Genomic DNA, 20,051 nt, shown 5'->3' on the forward strand with positions numbered 1-20,051 from the left:
AATTACCATTGGCCAATTATCCTGATTGGTGACAGTTGTAACGTGATTGATGACAGCTGTAAAAACAAAATAACGTTTTTTGACAGAACGAAGACGCGAAAGTCGAGCACTGACCTGGATCTGCTGCTGGAGGAGATTGATTTTGTGCTGTTGCTGCAGAAGTTGCTGCTGTTGTCTGGCAATCTGCAAAAGCACAAAGATTCGTTTAAATGAACATCGCTAGAAACCTTCGAACATTAAAGGATGTACGTTATAATAGTCCACGAGAGAGCAACTGGATTTATTGTACCATGTATTTATGCAGACAGATAATATATGCAATCGGAGCTTGTGGGTAAAATCTGTCGTCCACCAATTGACCCTAATGACTGTAATCATAGGACTGCTAATGTGTATTATACCCATCTCCGGGTCTGGCCGGGGCGATGCGCCGCGGGGTGAAAGACTGGCATGTTTACGCAACCTAGGAGTGGTCGGGTCTGCCCAAGGGTGGGCTCTCGACGTTAAGCGCATTGCCTCCTCCCGCTCTCTCAATTTCTCCCAGCCCCTGCAGACTCCCCCGTTCTTCCTCCTCAGTTAGCCTGACAGCCTAGGTTTAAGTGTCATTTAATTTTCATTTTCAAATATAATTACAAAGTGTTCACTGTAAGATATCACCCGTCTGCAAATGTGTCAGGATTAATTTGTGCTGGCTTCTTCACTAGTGTCAACAGTTAATTACTGTGTCGTGTCTGGATGGCTAAATGACATCCTAACTTCAGGCTCCCCCTTCCTCCCTCCCTCTCTTTCTCTCTCGCTCTCTTCTGTCCCCCTCTCCCTCCATTTTGTTTGTCATTAATGGAAAGGGATGCGGTTTTGAACCTTAGCAAAACCGTAAATTCCTGAAATAACCATTTATTAAAATCAGCTGAGCATACAATGAATATACAATCCTCATAAAGCTGAATATTAATGCGGCGAGCCGGGTGACATTAATAGGGTGAATTAGAAAACGTGCATCCGTTTCAGGTAAATGCAGACCACATTAATATGCACCTATTCATCTGCATAATAAATTGACAGCAATTATATGGTTTCGCTATAAAAACAGTGAAGATGTAGATGGATCTTGTGCGACATTAACGGAGCTCATGAGCTGCTGATGCGTTCAGTACGCCTCATTTGCTTGATCTACACATGCTTTTCATGCAAAGTTTGATCTAATTGTGATCAATTTCCCTACCAATTTACGTGCTTCCATATTTCATCAGTTATATACAATAACCGTAACTCTGCGCTTCCCTCCTCATGACAGAGTCTGATTTATCAAGGAGTAAAACATCAAGCCATAAACTAAATTAAAATATTAAATCGCTAAATAGAAGAACTCATTACCTATTTAAAAGCAAATAAGAGCAATCTTGTTTTAAGTGCCTCCTCTGATAAATGAGGCCGTAAAATGAGAATATGTGACGCATCGCTGATAATATCTTTATTAAACTGGCTTTAAACAAAACAACAGGATTTATAGGACATATGCACTATGAAGCCAGTAAGAGATTTGCTTTTGAATTAAATTGGCCTCACTCCACAGGAAGTTGAATTGGAATGGCAAGAAAAGAAATTTATTGAATTGTACTTCAAATAAGCATTATGGGAAATAAAGTTATTCTTTGTCGTCCACAAAAGTTATTTAAAAAAAAAAGTAACTATGAGGAAATATACAAACTGAATTCAAATTTCTATAGGTGAAATTTCAAACGTATTTAATTTTTCTCAAAATATTTCAAAAATCAAATTTTGTCCTGACTAATTTTGCCATTCTAGTTAAAAAATTACAGTATAAATTTTTTTCAATTTTAATTCCATTCTATATCATTCCATTCTCAATTCCAATTCAATTCAAATTCAGGCACTGACTTTAATTCTGATTTATGACTTTGATTCTGAATGGTGCTCCACCCTGGTTTGCACATTCTCACCTGCTCTTGCTGTTGGCGTGCCAGCTCCATTTGCTGACGTTGTTTCTCCATCTGTGAGGCGGCCAGTTTCTTCTGCTCATCATGGGCGGCCAGGAGTTGCTCTCGCAGGCTGATGAGCTGTGTGATCATGGTGGAGAGCTGTCGCTCCTTCTCCGCGAGACTTTCTGGAGTACCTGCAACAGAACACATGTAGTCAAACACAAGGAACCAAACGGTAAAAGAGAAAAAAAGGTCTTCTCTCCATGACCCTGTACACTCTCCCAGCAGTGAGAAGAAAAGGTTTACATCTCATGTTACATCAGCCAGATGTCCCTCACCTCTTAAATATAGTCTCTATATGAAGGCAAAGGTCAGTTTTCCTAGAGACAGAACAGCAAACAAAGCAAGTGGTGGAAAACAGAGCCTTGTTAATTGATCTGCGCTTCAGAGATATAAAAAGCCCACAATCGAGAAGCTCCAGGGATCAGCAAGGTTTTTTTTCTTGAGAGGGCAAGACAGAGCCAGCAAATGCTGAGCATTGAGTACGTCTCAGTCCAGAATTCCTGAAGACCACAGAAGGCGGTCTGGAAGGGAAACTCTAGCTCCTTCAAAGCCGAGAATGGTATCATCCAAACAGCCTCGGTCTGATAACGGAATGGTTTCATTAAAAGTGCGAAGGTCGCGAGTCCCGCTCTCTCTTTCCACTTCTGGTGATCGCGGCTTCTTGTAGAGATGGTGAGGAATAGAATCGTTCCTATTAAATAAGACGAGCTGTCACAAGACGAGTGAAGGTGGCAGATTAGTGACAGACAATACAGGGCAAGTGTGTGTGCGACTGCTCTCAATTCTCATTAAAAGGAGGAGCAGGCACAAACACCTCAGAGCTGACGTGCCTTCTCGCAAACAGGGTCACCGTCACCTCTGTATCCTCTCATTATCTCTCTCGCATGCATCAAACAGCGTAATCACACCAGGCAATGTGCGTGCCTTCTGCACGTCCTCCCATGAGGCCGCGCTGTACCTTTAGCTAATCAATGCTAAGTGATCCTGCCTCCGGACAGTAACCTGCTGCTTCATGAGAACAGTACGATCGGCTTGGCTAGCGGCCAGCTCAGTGTTAAATTCTTTCCTGGGTGTCTTCCTGTGCTCCCCTGGCCACATCTGTCTTGAGTTTCTCCGAAGGGGCTCCCTGGGGCCTGCTCTAGTTCAACTATTTTAATTTGACTAAACACCTGATTTATTTTATCTCTCCGATGAGGAAGGCCGTTTGTCTTAATAGGGCCTGTCAACCTCCAGACCCCATTCAGAGCAATTTACTGGCCGGGCTTTCGCGGTGGCGATGAAGGAGAGAGGCTGCAATTCTCCATTTACCCTCTCTCTCAAAAAAGGCACCTAAAAGCGCCTATTCACTGCTACTGCATGTGGTTTCCTTGGGCCTGAATTGACTTTTTATTCAGCCGACTACACTTGTTGTGAATGGCTTATCTGTAAAATTGATACATTTGCAACCGATTTTATTAACCTTTGGCTTGTGCCATGAAGGGCCGTATTTAGCTGCCGCCGCTGTCGGGACTGACATATGCCCCGTGCAGGCTCAAAAAAAGAAATGGAGAGAGAGTCCGAAGGGGATGGGGGCGGCAGAGCATCTCTCAATGGACGAAGGGAGAGACACTTCACCGAGTCAGAAGGGCTGTTGGATGTCAAATAGCACAACTTGCTCCTCCTCCCAACGGAGAATCTCAGGGGCCTCTGGGGGAGGACAGGACTCATATCCTACTGAAGGGCAAACATCTGGACTCAATTCTGCCCACTCAGGAGCTCTCCGGACAACCCTCCAACTCGATCACACATTTCAATCACACAATCCGCTTTGCTTGATTCTGCTATACAACAGTTCGGAGTACACTCCTATTAGGTTACATACCGTAATTATAATTTTTATGTATTTTTGTGTGTAGAACTGTCGTATATATGTTGTACATAAAGTGGTGACCGAGCACACACATGTGTTACAGTAACCAAGTTTTACCGAGGGGCTGCAGACTGTGGAGGGCCCAGCACAGGTTCTTGTGTGTGTGGAGTGCTGGTCTGCACAAACACCAACAGCATACTAACAGAGGCTCCATTGTTTCGTCTCCGGCTCAATTGTCCAAAGTTCACCCCAACCACCCCACCCTGCTACCAAAATGTCTTCCCGCTTCTCTCTCACTCCTGTTTTCCCCTCCTCAGATTTCTGGCCTGTTCTGGTCCTGTTTCATTGTTTTCTGACTATAACAGTAACTTCTCAGTGCATTATGGAAAGCTGAATGTTTTAGAAATAAATGCATTAGAATACCAAACAATATCTTGTCTAGGCTGAAATTGAACAATATTATGCAAAGTATTGTGTAAAAAAGATTGCTTTATTTATTGCTTTATATCCTTTATTTATATATTTTTTGCTTTATTATATAATCTAACATTTATTTTTAATTATATATAGTTAAAATTTAAAATATTACATTTATTTTTAAGCATATATATTTTAAGCATTGATCTAATAGCATAGTAAATAGTATGTGTGTATAGTATGTATATAGCATATAGTAAATGTATGTAAATATTTAAATAATACACAAATAAATAATATACAGATAAATATAAAAAAAATATTAAAATAAATAACAACAAAGTATTAAAAATTACTAATACACATTAAATATAAAACAATAAAAATGAAATAGGAAAATATTTGCAAAATGATATTACAAATAATTTCATGCACAGTTTAAATCTCATAAATATGTATCCATATAAAAGAAATGAATACATAAATATATATGCAGTTATTTATTTACTTGTATATATAAAAGTCAATTGTAGGAATTAAATAGGAATAGTGTATTTTGGTAGTCCTGTTTTGGTATAGAGAATCCTGTTCTTCCTGCGTTGAATTATAAATCCCTTTTAAAAGCAGATAAAAGTTTTATTGGCAGGGGAGCATGGGGGGAGCTCGGCCTGTATCTGTCTGCAGAGTGCTGACAAAGAGAGCAGTGGTGCATATTGCATTGCTCTTAACAGCAGTGAGTCTGGCTGCTCTTGTAAAGGTGTCTCATTGCATTGTCGTTCTGACTTGACACGGTCTGGCCAGGAGATGCTAAATAATGAGAGCAGGTTAGGTTTGTCTAATTCATCAACGAGGACATAAGATTCCACTCAGGACCTTTGGCTGAGGAGGAAACACAAAGAATGAGGGAGAATATGCGAGAGAGACGGCGTCAACAGAACATTCACCTTCCTCTCCCTTCACTGCCACAAACCAGATTGGATGACATTTCCCACAATGCCCAACTCGAATACCGGAGAGAAACAACTGCGACTGCAATGAATGAGCGAGAGAGGGAGCTGTCAAAGAGAGGGGCCACCAGATAAAAGACACTTTGTAGGGGTGCGATTTGTTCTGTCCAACAGCCATTCTGCCACCCCAGGCCAACCCAACCCCCCTTCCCCGCTAATCAAGCAGTCTCTAATTTGAGTTCCAAGTCCAGCACCAAGGGAAGAGAGGGCAGCTTGTTACTTTGAAGAGTCCCAAGTGAATAAGAGAGATAAAAGATCCAGGCACACACTAGGAAGAAAGAGGAAAGGGGGCGAAAAAGGGAAAGACTCTCTATTCTCTTCTCTTCCTTTGGTTAGGACAGCTGAACCATTATGACTAAATTTGAATGACTTTTTTCCCTCCCTAATGTCCGAATACTGGAATTTCTTTGTCTCTCCTTCAGTTGGCTTTTGTGGATGCTCCCATATGCTGCGAGCCCATCCTAAGTAAATTAAGAGGGCTCTAAAAGCAGCGATTGTGCCCAGGCCGTGTCCGGACGCAGGCTGCGCATAGCTGGCGTGCCTGACGTGGCTGGTGGCTCGAGTGCTGTGAAAAGGTATATTCCCTCATCTCACCCGAAAAGGGGGAAAAAAACAGTCACTAATGATTTTCAGCCCAGCAATACATATACACAAGGACTAGCATTTATGGTCCCCCTTTTGAACTCCGAAGGTTCTTTTATGTGAAGAATCTGTGTCTATTGTCAATAGAGAATAAAAGAGTTCCCGTCAAATAAAAGGGAATTAAAAAACTATTTGATTGTGTCTTGTCAGTCACCTCAAAGTTTGCACGGTTAAATCACTATTAGAACCTTGTTGCATCTAAAGACAAGACCCAAGGGTGAAGATCAAACTAAATCAAAGATTAAAGACTGAGAACACACACAGGCACACACAAAATCATTATAATTCGGCTCAACTGACATTTATATGAACCTAACCTACACATGCAAATAAATACAACAACTGCATAAATCCACAAACAATTAAACAGCAAATGATACATAAAAAGTTCAATAAAAAAAATATAAAAAATAATATATAAAATATATATATATATAATTTTTTTTTAATTAAAATTAACTACTTGTATGTAATTTGTAAAATATAAACTGAAACTAATTAGCAAAACAATTATACTTATAATAAAGCATAATTTTGACAAATATTAATTTAAAAAATGGTTTCCCTTTCTCCTAAATTGAGATGGAATGACCAACAGCTGTTACCTGGCCTGCTGCCCCATGTGATGATCGAAACCCTGCTGATCCTGCCAATAAAACTTCATTAACTAGCATGCACCAAGACCTGCTTGCACATGTAAGCATATGGCAGCTCAAATCATCAACTCAAAAAAACCTTTCAATACTGCATTAAAATTTAGCATAATGCTAATTTACAGCTCTGGTCCAGGCTATAAAAAGAGGGCGAACTTCTTGTACTCAATATTCACTTGTGCCAAACCGGATACAGCGAGCATTTAAATGTGATTAGCTATGCATATAAGAAAAAAAGGTCTTGGAAACAATTTTTACTCCGAAATTGCTAGTAAATTTCACAAATAATTACAAAGAAATGACAAGTACAGTAAAACACTGAATAAATGGTTGAATTTTGAAGTAGAACGCCTGTATTTTTAACATTTAATACAAAATAATAACACTAAAATAATCTGTTTTATTTACAAAATCATTTTTTATAGTGTAGACTTCAAACTAAAATTATACACCTCTCACTTTTTTTAATATTTCATTTTGGATGAAAATAAAAAAACATTGATTGATGATCTTTTTTTTTTTTTTGCCAATTTGCTAATGTTCTTAGCTGTGTGTGTGTGAGAGAGAGAGAGAGAGATGGCAGAATACGGAATGTACTCTAAGTATGCAAAGTAAATTAAAACGCACTCCATTACATCTTACTACACGCTCTCAACAAGGATTTTTATTTTTTTTCCCCCTCCCATCTCAAAAACACTTGATTGACACCAAAAGTCAACAGAGTGGCTCTTAAACAGAGACACACTTCATGTTCTTGACGTTCATGGGGCACTTTAATGCCGACTAATAATCTAATGACGACAGCAGCGATGCTCACGAGTGTAATTAAGATAATGCAAGAGCCCTGCTCTTCTAGCAGCATCCTCAGTATCACACAAACTTCTTCATTAAAGAGTCCTACCGAGATAACAGCTCAACCTGACCACACACACACACACGCAGACAGACGCGGGACAGAGAGCTCCTGGTGTGCATTTCAATGTTCCTCCTATCAGAGTTGATCGGCACCGAGGTCACCGCCGAGAATGAAGGCGCCCTTGAACACACACTTTTAAAATCGCCCATTCATCACTCGCTCAGATGCCTTGACCTCTTCCTGTTTTATTATTATTATCATTAGAGAGAATAAAAACCCTTATTATACGCAACAATCATTCAAGGCCTAACTTGCTCTCGTGCTTGTGTGCCTGTGTAGAAAGATTTCATTAGTAGCAATGTACATCCCCTTAGGGCCCTGAGGCTTGGGGAGGAGAGGAGACAGAGCCCGGAGACTCTACTGTAGTCAGAAATCCAGTGTGACACGCTCTAAAGCGGCCCGGGCATGGCCCTGCCTGCTCTTAAACAGCATTACACGGCCGTGAGCAGAACATTAGCTCTGCGACCCACCCTCTGATAAACGTTAGCTCTCCCGACACTGCAGTACACCGAATTAAACCTGTGTTTGCTAGTGGCACACATCATGCAAAGAAGTTTCTAATTTGTGAATAATTGCATTATTGGGTTTCACCACCTATGTAGCCTGGGAACAGTGTAGGACATTGTGAATCTTCTTAATAAAGGAAAATATTTGCCTAGCAGGAAAGCTTAAATGCATGCCCTGTGGTTTAGTGAAGTGATTTTCCTCAGGTCTGAACAGTGCGTGTGTGTGTGTTAGTGTGTGTTGGGCTGCTTCGATGGCTGTCTTCCCCTCAACGCTCTCCTGTTCACAAGCACTTTCAATAACACCATGTGAGGAGAGGCAGCAAACAAGGTGTGCCTTTCTACAGCCAAATGCAACAAGCTAAATTCCTCAATTCATTAGGAGAGAAACGGAGCACAGCTTTCCCCACATTCATCTTGCAAATGTGGCCCAAAGAATAATAATTTACAGTGGCTCATATTTCACTTGTGTACATAAGGGCAAACAGTTTGACTATTGAGACGTTAGGGAGAGAAAAATGCAGAGCGTGCTGCTAGAGGATGGGGGAGATGGAGGAATATTTCAGACGCTGTGATGGGTGGAGAAGGTTTCCTCTCTCGGTCAGGAACAATGCCTAAAAGGAGTAATGGGAAATGGTTTCAAATCTGGCACAGATCAAATATCAGTAAGCTGCCAGAAATCTGTTTTGTTTCGCCTCGCTTTAAAAGATGCTCAATTATTTTGGTAACATATTTGTGCTAAAATTATAAATTGAGTAAAATAATTAAATTACAATTAATCTCATATTTGTTTTGTGTTTTTTGCAACCTCTCTCTCTCTCTCTTTTAAGTTTAATAAATATTTAATACACTGCTCTGTCCTGTTCTATAAAATAACTTTACAAATTTGTCAGTGCAATAAAATGTACTGAACATAGACCTACAATAACTCATTTAAATTTTGTTTTATATATTAATTTAATTATGTAAAATAATAATTAATATCAATGTTTAGAATTATCATAATAAAAATGTATAAAAAATAATATGATTAATAAAATCAATTTCTATAATAATAATAATAATACAAAATATATAAATAGATAAAAGTAACTCAAATAAAAATAATTCCTATCTATGATCTGTTTTTGCTTTTCCTCATAGAACTGAATAACTGTAAATTGAATAAATGTGTAAACAGCATAAAAACGATGTGTTAACACTAACTTTAACAGCTCTAGTTTTAATGGGTTTTTTTATGATTTATTTTTGCCTTAATGTATAATGCTTCATGTTTCATACCATATATTTTTTAATGGAACAGCAATGCATTAAAAAAATGTTCATGCTTATCCCTGAGTGTCACATCACATACTGTATCTACACTAGCATGGGTTCTCTGCCTTATTGGAGCCATTAAGAATAAAGCTGACGTTAAATTGAATAATCATGTTTTCAAGTAAATCCAGCTGCTGGAACAATCGGCGCTCTGTACCCTCACAGTCCGCTCTCTGTCCTAGAGCGCCTAAGCCAGGTACGAGTCACATCGAAATCATACTCAGCCCTGCCGCTCTCTTAAAAAGCTTCTACTTATCTACGAGCCACAGGACTTTCTCTCCACAAGCATGTAGACAGTCAGAAATTGATTAGGCAAAGAGCGAGGGACCCCTTTTTCCACACAGCAGCTCAAGTCACCATTTTCATGCGGTCACACAATGCTAAGACATTTCAGACTTTCTGTCCTTTTCTGGGTTTCCGATACTTTGCAAGTACAGTTTGATTTCCAGACATTTTGTCACATTTTTTTTTTTAATAGTCAGGGACACCTGAACGTTCAAGGCGAAAGAAACAAAACGTCTCGGCGGCAGAAGCACAGACCTCTGATTCACTAATGAAATCTATTAAAATGACAAAGCCGAATTAAAATTCCACCAGAATATTCATTTAAAATATTTTTGGGAAGTTTCCATCGAATAATGAAACAAGGGTGCACGGGTGCCGATGTCTTTAATTGTATGAAAAATTAAATCTAGCTGAAGTGAATCAAAGCTTCTAATACACATTAAAAAAATGAACGTCTTAATTGCACCAGCCGCACCTCTTTGCATTAAATTTGGTGATTAACACTCTCTGGCATATATCTGATGTGTTACTCTGTATTTGTTCATATATCTCTCTCCCTCTCTCTCTGACAATCGAGCAGGCACTGCTGTGGTTTGGACGTCCTCCAGACATCCTGCTTCTCCTGCTTTGTGGTTTTGTTTTGCAGATCTCATCTCTCTCTTCACCGTTCCTCCTGATTGACAGCTGAGCTCAGGTATGAAAACAAACACACCGCTCCAGTGGCGGCGGGTGGAAAGCGATCCGTAGCTGACTCCCCCATACGCCCTGTACCTACTGCCGCTGCCCCTCAACCCTGAGCCGGTGTCAACATGGGGCTTAAAGAAAACACGAAGGATTCTGCAACACTTAAGAGCACTTAAAAACATTTCTGGCCTGCCTGATGGCCTGATACAATTTCATTTTACTAGTTAAACAAGGCTTTAAAACCATCTGAAACATGAGAAACGTCAACTGAACTAACTGAAGTTGTTACACGCAAACCGATCTAAAACCAATCTGGTGTGATGACTTTGTTTACTTGCTTTGTGCAACGGAGTTGAGCAGGTCCGGACGTGTTGCGGCGTTTCAGAAAACAGGTCTAAGTGTTCTCTGAGTTTCAGCTTTTTTTCCACTCTCTCACTCTCCACTACTGTTCTTAGTTCCCTATAGCAATCGGTTACTTTTTTCAGATCCTAAACTCTGTTCCTTACCACAGCATAGTGCCTCGACAGGTTCACAAGGTGAAAAATATGTAAAAGGCTTTAAAGAACAGCTGCGGAGATTTCAAAAGCAGCGAGAAACTTTATTTTATTCAGACGCACAGATCAGCAGGGACAGCGATTCCTAGTCGATTTATTTATCGAACAAAGATCAAAGGCGGGTTTTTGTAGTGCGGCGACAATGGCACAAAGAACTGTGGGTAGAATGCACAATGCCATCGGTTCAAATAAGAGAGCAAAAACAGCAAGGCCAAACAGGCAACAGCTTCCTTTTCATCCTCGTGCCATCTTTTATCCTGCGCTCTCTTCCATTAATTTTGAGCCGGAGGAACGTGTGGCCTTTGTATTGATTTTTTAACCTGACTATTAATGCGCTCTCTGATTTATCATAACACTTTAGATCTTAATCATAAGTTGTGTGTGTTTTCTCTTTTCCAGCTTGGTGCCTTTGTTTGTGTATTAATTAAGCAGACCTTGTGTGTCTCCAACCCTGAGCTTCCTTTTTAATTGCCCGTATTTACATCAGGCCGACTTCAAACGCAGAGAGAGACATTTTGTAAGGGGGAGCACAAAGGAGGCCTTTGAAATGTCTACAGTCATATGAAATGGCAGGCTAATTAGAAACCTTAGGCTGCCGGTATGATATGAAAAGTAATTCTGTCTGTTTCTCTACAGTCGCCCGCAGCCTCGCTGGAAATCACGACGGAGGCCACTGGTGGGGTATTATCAACGCCTTCTACCTGTTTATACCTTTTAAACATGACCTCACCCAATGCCATTTATCCAACAGAAAAATACCCTGTAATTTAAAAAGATCTCCTTTCAAAAGGCTAAATCTTTCCTCGCCATTTTCTTCGCTGCACTTTGATCTACGGTGCCACATAACGGGGGCAGGTACAATGAATCTAGTTTACTGAGATGTGATTTACATTTGGGGGTTCATTAAGGTTATTGCCGATGAATGCACTTATTAGAATGTGCGACTGTTTCTTTTCCCCCCGTTCCCCAGCCCCCGCCCACCTCGACCCCTCCTCCACCCACACGCCGCAGAGAGTAAGTCTAATCCAATAATTAAAACCAAGGACAAACGTTATTCATAATTCTAAATAGCGCAGGGAAGGAAAAGGGAACCATTAAGCGAGGGAACAAAAAACAATAACACTTCTCTCCAATGTTATTGCCCTTGCAATCTAAATCCCGCTATTAACTGCCTCCTAAATGTCTTCTCCATTAAAAGCGCCCTGACATATTGATGCTATAACATCGGATATTCTGACTGCTATGACACCTGTACCTCATCCTACTGAAAAGGCTGTTATCAAAACACGTGGCGGTGCAACAAGAGTCAGCGTAAAGCTCTGTGGATATGTGTGTCGGCAGGAATGGACGACAATCCCCAGCGTGCTAAAGAAAGGGAAGAGAACGAGAGTTAGGGATAGTGAGGGAGGAGTGCGTGGTTGGAGCCGGGCAGAACTAGCGCGTTATCAGAGAGCCGGTGCAGTGCTGTCTCCTGCTACATAAACACGTCTCTGTAACAGCCAGTGCTAAGACCTGCTCGTGCAAAAAAATAAAAACCCCACATCCCATGAACACCTTCACTGGGTATAAACAGTGCATGGGCTGTACTGTCTTCCAATACAAACACACATGCATTCTTCTCCTCTGTTCTCTGTTTGTACTAAGCCTACCTTTCCATTGAATTCTATGTCTAATTTCCATTCCAGGAGATAAATAACAAAATATAGCTGCCATAATGTGCACCACACTCATATAACAGTCATTCTGAGAAGAAAGAGTGACCAAAAAAAGGTTGCTTTCTGAAACATATTTGTAAGAGGCTTCAGGCTTCTTACCTTTAATTTCTCCTAACAGCTCGCCTGTGTTGAGTCGCTCCATCTTCTCTTTCCAGTCTTTAGAAAGGAGTTTCTCCATGCAGGATTCTGAAACAAAAGCAACTCAGAATGAAACTGAATGCATATACAAAGAGAAAAAAATATAAAGTACTATATAAAGTACTGCTTTATTTAAAAAAGCAACCTAAATTGCATATTAGCTATAAAAAGAGGATTACCACGGACACAGTTTGAGTGAAATCACTCCATAACGCAGACAACCGCAGTAAAGAGGCATTCATACGACAGTGTGCATTGAAATCCTCTGTATCTCTCAAATCCATAGCTTTGAGTATGACCCACAAACCTTGAGCAACAAAACAATTTGTGCTCATAGAGAAAAGAGGCCTCAAAGACAAAGAAAAAAGACAGAAAGAAACAGGGGAAAAACCTTCCCATTGAAAAGGTGTGCTGAGCAAACTGAAAGAAATAAATTCCGTCTGCTTCTCAGGAAAGTGAATGTTACACACCTGTCTTTCAACAGCCACAGCACACAATAAATGTCGTGTTCTAACGGCTGGACTGTGGTAATAAAGTGAAATTCTATAGAGATCACTAGCTGAGTGCATTACAGTAGAAAAGCGTGTCAGCTTAGTTCATTAAGCGTATTAGGGGTGATGTCTAAAGGTCATAAAAAATGTTTTAATTTCTAAAAGAATAAATGCATTGGGGTTTGTAACTGAATGAAATGCTCTAATGCAATATTTTCAAGTTAAGTCAACTACATTCAGTGAAAGTGTCATGATGAATCTGTTTCTACCTAGGAGTGGGAAAAGATCTTCTTTATGAAAGGTACTAATTGTTTATTTTTTTTATTTAGAATGGCAGGTATGGTGTTTCTTAATTTCTCAATCATGCACATACAGACAGAAACACAAAGACGAACACACATATAATATGTGGATAATGTGAGACGTGACCCCTGGTCTGTAGAAGGTCAACTGGAGAGGCTGAAAAAGTGATAAGAATGAGGTGCCGCACAAAGAAAGACATTAAAGAGGAAGGTAGACGGGGTGAGATGGGCCCATTTGACTGGCCCCACACAGCCGGCAATGATGAAAACAATTAACATTTGTCTGGCAGACAATGAATCAGGAGGAGGAATGGCTGGAATCCGCAGAGCCGCGGCCCCGAGGTCGTTGATAAAGAACACACTGCTCACCAGCAAGAGCTTGAAGCTCGCAGCCTGGGTCAGCCTGTTCCCATCACACAAACATACATACACACACATGGGACAGAGAAACACCCAATCAAATGCACTGGACAGAAAGAAGAGGAATCGGGTGAAGTGTCCAAAAGGCACAGTTTAATACATCAAGATCAGATCTCTACCTTCTCCAGGCCGTGACCTCTGAGCAGAGGGGCTACGGGTCTCATGTTGCCATTCGATGACATCATGGAGAGGAAGAGTAGTTTGTTCCCTGTGTGAAAGGCTAAAGGGCACGGGGCTAAAGCAGACATTCTTGCACGCTGCTGGCAGCCCTCCGGCACCGTAAGCCGTAGTTAAACCATTCGTGAACACAATGGATTATTTGTGAACACACTTTGCCAAACAAAAGGGCACAATTCATGAGAATGAGAATGACTTTGGCTACTCTGTTGTGCGTGTTTTGTGTCTGCTTGTATTGTAGTCATACAGTATCTTGAGGTACTCCAGGCCATAGAACATTCCCAGTGAGTGACATCATCACACTCATGAATGTGGTGTGATGAGATCTTCATCTCATGCCTTAAAAATTGATGTTGCAGCTATGCCTCTATTATCACGAGCACTGCTTTATCTTATTGACTAAAAAACTAATTCACATATGTATGGAAGCCCTTTTATGTAGCAATTTAAAAAAGTATTTACTATCACCATTTGATTAATTTGATGCATCCTTGCTGAATAAATTTAACCTCTTTAAAAAAAAAAAATCGTAAAAACCCCAGACTTTTAAATGGCAGTGTACAGTATAAAGTTGTAATTGGAGGAAAAGGTTTCCATTACCAAAAATAAAATGTCAATAACAAAAAAATTAATAAATAAGTAATAAACTTCCATAAAATAACAAAAAATAAAACATCTAGGCACAGAAACAGTTTAAAACTGTTAAATGACTCCCAAGACCCCTCTTAGTGCAATATTCCCACTGTTTAATGCAATATTCTGTTAATTCATATTATCCTTAACATTGTGAACATCCAACAATCTTTAAATATATTTTTGAATATTTCTATTCTGGTCTTCATGCTTTTATATATTTTTATTCTTTCATTTTGTTATTGTGTGCCTTATTGTTGAGTTTATATGCGTACATTGAAGCTATATTACTGAGAAAAATTCCTTGTGTATGTAAGCACACTTGGCAATAAAGCTCTTCTGACCTGATCTAAATATGTGTACATTGGCATAGAGAAAGTAAATGCACAAAAAAAGTGACCACTGTGGGCATGAAAATGTTTGACAGCTTGCAAAGAGAAAGAGTCTATGGCCAAGCATTTAAATAATGCATCTCATAATCTTGTACTGCATTTATATCTGATCAAATGTGCATTATTATTCTTTAGCTTGGGTTAAACAAATCAATTTTGCTTGGCTGGAACAGCAGCTATGCTAATTATGTCTCTATTTGTTTCTCTGTTTTTATCACGGGATAACTAGGATTTACACAAGCTTCAGTCTGGATCCTGAACACCTGAGAAGAGATGATGCCAACCCCTCAGAGGACCTCAGATGATGCCAACCCTCAAACAACATACAGAACTACCACATTTTGCTATAAGTTTGATTGCAACATATAATAATTGCTGTTAATAGTGTTCATCGTCTGTTTGATTGTCTTTAATTGATTTTTCCGTACATTTCTGCCATATGTACATTAACTGACAGTCACCGCTGATAAGCTACTACTAAATATATTGTATGAACTTAATTTTCTGTAAAGTTGCTTTGCAAAGATTTGTATCGTGAAAAGCGCTATACAAATAAACTTGAATTGAATTCAATTGAATGGTGACAGCCACTGCTTTAATACAGTGCAAGGTCACATCAAGGGGAGGTCAAATTTTCTTTGATTCTCCATTTCCTCCATTTCAGAGGGAACGACAGGACACCTCCGTCTGGGTCATTCTAACATTATTTCTACTTTGCTGACTTTCCCAATCCAGGATTCACAGTTTGTTTCCTTGACCTTGTGAGATTCTGCGACCCTGTGTTTTATGTGTGTGTGATTGAGGTCTCTTGAATAAAAGTGCTTCCTGTCACAACACTCTCCTCCCCTCAGATAATAACCACACATACACAACACACATACCAGCATATATATGTATAACAAATAGCAGTACATTCTTTCCTCCAGGCTGAAAAAAGAGCTGGAAACGGAGAAACTTCATTTTATGGCACAGGGCCGAGGTGGATCTGTCCTGGGGGGTTAAGAGGTTTTAGGGAAGACTTTTCCCATATTCCTCCTCTGCGTCTTACACACACACACACACACAAACACACAGAGCAGTGCACAGATGCTTCTCCAGCACTTGATCATTAAGGAATGCACCAACTGTTGGAGATAATGCGGTGCCAGCTCCCATTCTGCTCCACTCTGCCTCCCTTGAGAGTGGCCGCTCCCTCACTCCTACACACACACACACTACATCTGGAATGTGCCGAAGCTGTCCTCCACACATTTTTACCTGAGAGAGGTAAAGAATATCCAGCATTTGCGGATGATGGACACAGAAAACTACCTGTCCGCTACGGTTTAAGACTATACGGCTCTTCCTGGGTTTTCATGCGAGGATACTTTAGGCAAACAAGCAGTTAATGAGACAGACGTCTGGGTTTTTTCAAAGTACCCTTATAAAGCTAGAACATTTGAAAGGAATTTAGATTAATAATAAGAGGATATTTTTTGCACAATTTCCCAAGTTGCATTCCATTTTCTCCGGAGAGAGCACTAATGCCAATGGAAACACTGCTTAACATCTGGATAATACTTAAATGTCATACTAACATATTACCGATGTAAAGAAACAAAAGTGGACCATTCATTTTGAAAAATCAAACAAAGCTTCAGCCACATCCATTCATCTCTCAGCGCTGCTGCTACTTCAAATGAGAAACGCAGCACAGCCCATTGAACAAGGTACATTTCCTTCCCACATTTGCATTCGGATTTCAAAATACAAAGAGTTCAGAGACAGTCTGACATTTATAGACTCTGAAAACTGAGGAGGAAGTGTAGAAAAGACTTGTACTTGTCTGGAAAGGCCTGTCAGAGGCCTAGAACGAGCAGATAAATAAAGCAAGCACTGACTTTATTGTCGTTATCCCACGAGGGCCCCAAAAATCTCCTCATGCCCTCTTCTCCTCCGCTCGGATAAAGCGTGGCGTGGCTCAAGGGAAACCAATTCAGCCCAGATGAGATTGGAATGAAAACAATAGCCTTATCTGTATCCTTTTTGCATTTTCCCAAGGTTCCCCCATCTCAACAGACGGCTTAGCCCCTGCCACATTGGAGCCCTTGCCTGTCCCACTGATATGACATAGCCTTGGCACTGGGGAGAGGGCTTGGAGGACAACCCACTGATCTAAAACCTCCTGGGAACTAATTCTAAGAGACGAGAATAAAAGACAATGTGGAGAGAGAAACAGAGAGACTTGTGTCTCAGAGTGGGTGTTGACTTAGCGTCACCCATCCGCACACTTGGGAGACCATCCCTGTCAAAACACCAGGATTAGAAGGAAGCAGAAAAAATAGCATGTCACAATCCTTTTCTGGCCTGATAAAGCCAAAGTCCCTAGTCTATGAAAGTGGCATTATAGTTGTAAAGTCAGAGAGACTTACTGATCTCAGACATTAGAAGTGATGCAACCACCTTGACATACTAATAGTCGATCTACACCTGGCCCCTGTGTATTTAACCACTCATCTACAATCTGATCTCGACAACTCGGTTTGCTGCCAGATATCTTACTCTTCTTCACAAATCAGCTCAATTAAGACACCTACAGCAAAGATCCGCTGACAAGATTACGCCGATGGTCTTAAACAGATGAAAAGGAAGAGCAGCAGTGCTCATAAATCTCAGCAAAGATTCAGGAATTGTGTTGAGTGTAAATAGTTTTTATCACCAGACGGAACACAGAGCCAAAACTGCATGTCTAACAGAAACCATAACAGTGAAACACTAAACAGGTAGCATTTGGCTCTTACCTGCAATACTATTTTATATAGATATATAAAAGATTTATATAAAGATAATATATATACAGTGGGTACGGAAAGTATTCAGACCCCCTTAAATTTTTCACTCTTTGTTATATTGCAGCCATTTGCTAAAATCATTTAAGTTAATTTTTTTTCCTCATTAATGTACACACAGCACCCCATATTGACAGAAAAACACAGAATTGTTATACAAAATTTTATCATTTAAATGTAATAATTTTAAATTAAAATAAAATGCACACAATAAATACATTAATAATAAATACATTAATATGTTACTTTAGAAAAAGTTTGGGGTCAGTAAGACTTTTTTTATTTAATAAATTATTTATATTCAGCAATGGTTCTTAAAATTGATCAAAAGTGGCAGTAAAGACCTTTACATTGTAACAAAGAAAAAAATATTTTTAAATAAATGCTGCTATTTTGATTCTATTCAAATAACCCTTAAAAAAATAAAGCATTAGGGTTTCCACAAAAATATTAAACAGCACAACTGTTTGCAAAAATAATAATAAATAAAAAAAATGTTTCTTCAGCACCAAGTCACTTAACATGATTTCTGCAGGATCATGTGATATCGAAGACTGGAAATTCAGTTTTGCCATCGCAACAATGAATTACATTATAAAATATATATAAAAACCAGCCATTTTAAATTGTAATAATATTTCACATTATTACAATTTTTCTGTATTTTTGATCAAATAAATGCAGCCTTGGTGAGCAGACTTATTTCAAAAACATTTCAAAAATCAAGCCCAAACATTTGAATAGTAGTGTATAATATATAATACTGTATTATTTAAATGATATGATCTTAAAATAAAATACATTAATATATGCTGCTCAGACCAACATTTTACTTTGCAATGTTTTACAATTATATAAAGTAATAAATGCTGAAATACCGTACACAGATGAAAAAAAAAAAGATTTCATGTTGAGTACAAAAAGTGGCCTAAAGATCACACTAATTTTTCTAGTCTAACTCCCTCAAACATTCAAGCGAAATGAATGTAATGTAGTTATGTAGAAACCTACTTCAGTTACTGTCATTAATGACCTCCACGGCTGTGTATGTGGGATGGAGCTGTGTCATGCCCCTAAAGCTGCAGTTGTGCTGAGCAGAGAGGGTGTACCCCCATCCCGACGAGTCCTGCCCTGTGGCAGACAGCCAGAACATCTGCCAGCACCCCCAGGTCTCACACCGCCACTGTAATCCCCACCACAGGAAGCTGCTCTTCCCCCAATCAATCCTTACACTTGAGAAACGAGAGAGAGAGAGAGCGAGAGCGAGACTCTCTCCTGAAACACTCCACTTCACAGTACACACATCATTACAGCTGTCCTCAGTGAACTGCCCTATTGTCCCTGTGCAGTCTATTGTCAATTGTCCACCAAGTACTGCATCCTTAATCTGACTTTCAGTGAAGTGTAGCTACAGTACATTATGCTTCTTCCTCTCAACAAACCTCAAAAATCATCACTCTTATGCTCTCAGAGGAAGAAGGAGATAAACCTCCCCCTTCGGTCCAGCACACGAGCGGCCCGCTCCTCAGGGAAAACTGGGAATTACCAAATCGATGATCAACTGACAATGACGATATAAATTTCCCAGGCTTTCTTCCGGACTCACCCTCTAATGATGGAGAAAGCCGAGGAACCGCTCCCAGTCCGAATGGAAAGAGAGAAAGAGAAGGAAAGAGGAAGAAGGCCCAAGCGAGGAAGAGGTATTATGGTTCCACTTGAAGCCACCCAGGTTGAAGGGTGCTCTCACTGCAAGTGTCGCAGTTAGGTTAATAATTATCCTCTAAGCACTCTCATTTCTAATAATGTTATGAGAGAAAAGGCTTGAGCGAAAAAGAGAAGTAGTCAAGCAGTCAAGGTCAAGATTGAGTTTTGTGCAATTTAGAGGGGAAAACTAGTTATTCCAAGCATTCTCCTTGGCTGCTGCTGGAAAAACACTGTCCCCCCTCTAAAATCTCGTCTCAAGGCTTCTCATGCACTGGATTTGTTTCTTACAATAGAGATGCTGCAGTCAAAAGAAAACCAAAAACGCTCTCTTTCTCTTCCTATTTCTCTCCATCTCCTTAGAAAAACAAACTGGAGTCACAAGCTACACACACACACACACACACACGCGCGCGAACGCAAG

At 39.9% G+C, this 20,051-nt stretch overlaps 1 protein-coding gene across 12 annotated transcripts in view; it reads right to left on the minus strand.

Annotated features, from left to right (window-relative positions):
• Nucleotides 1-20,051, minus strand: part of LOC107750549 (transcription factor SOX-6-like) — a 162,145-nt gene that overhangs the window by 63,297 nt on the left and 78,797 nt on the right. For all 12 annotated transcript variants that reach the window (XM_016565989.1, XM_016565988.1, XM_016565993.1 and 9 more), the window contains 3 exons: nucleotides 12,645-12,731; nucleotides 1,962-2,134; nucleotides 115-183 (listed from right to left, as the gene is read on the minus strand). In XM_016565989.1, the coding sequence (XP_016421475.1) occupies nucleotides 115-183; nucleotides 1,962-2,134; nucleotides 12,645-12,731 (329 nt within the window). The remainder of the gene's footprint in view (nucleotides 1-114; nucleotides 184-1,961; nucleotides 2,135-12,644; nucleotides 12,732-20,051) is intronic.

Source organism: Sinocyclocheilus rhinocerous, unplaced genomic scaffold, assembly GCF_001515625.1.
Source record: "Sinocyclocheilus rhinocerous isolate Xijiao unplaced genomic scaffold, SAMN03320098_v1.1 scaffold19, whole genome shotgun sequence".
Taxonomy (NCBI): Eukaryota; Metazoa; Chordata; class Actinopteri; order Cypriniformes; family Cyprinidae; genus Sinocyclocheilus; species Sinocyclocheilus rhinocerous.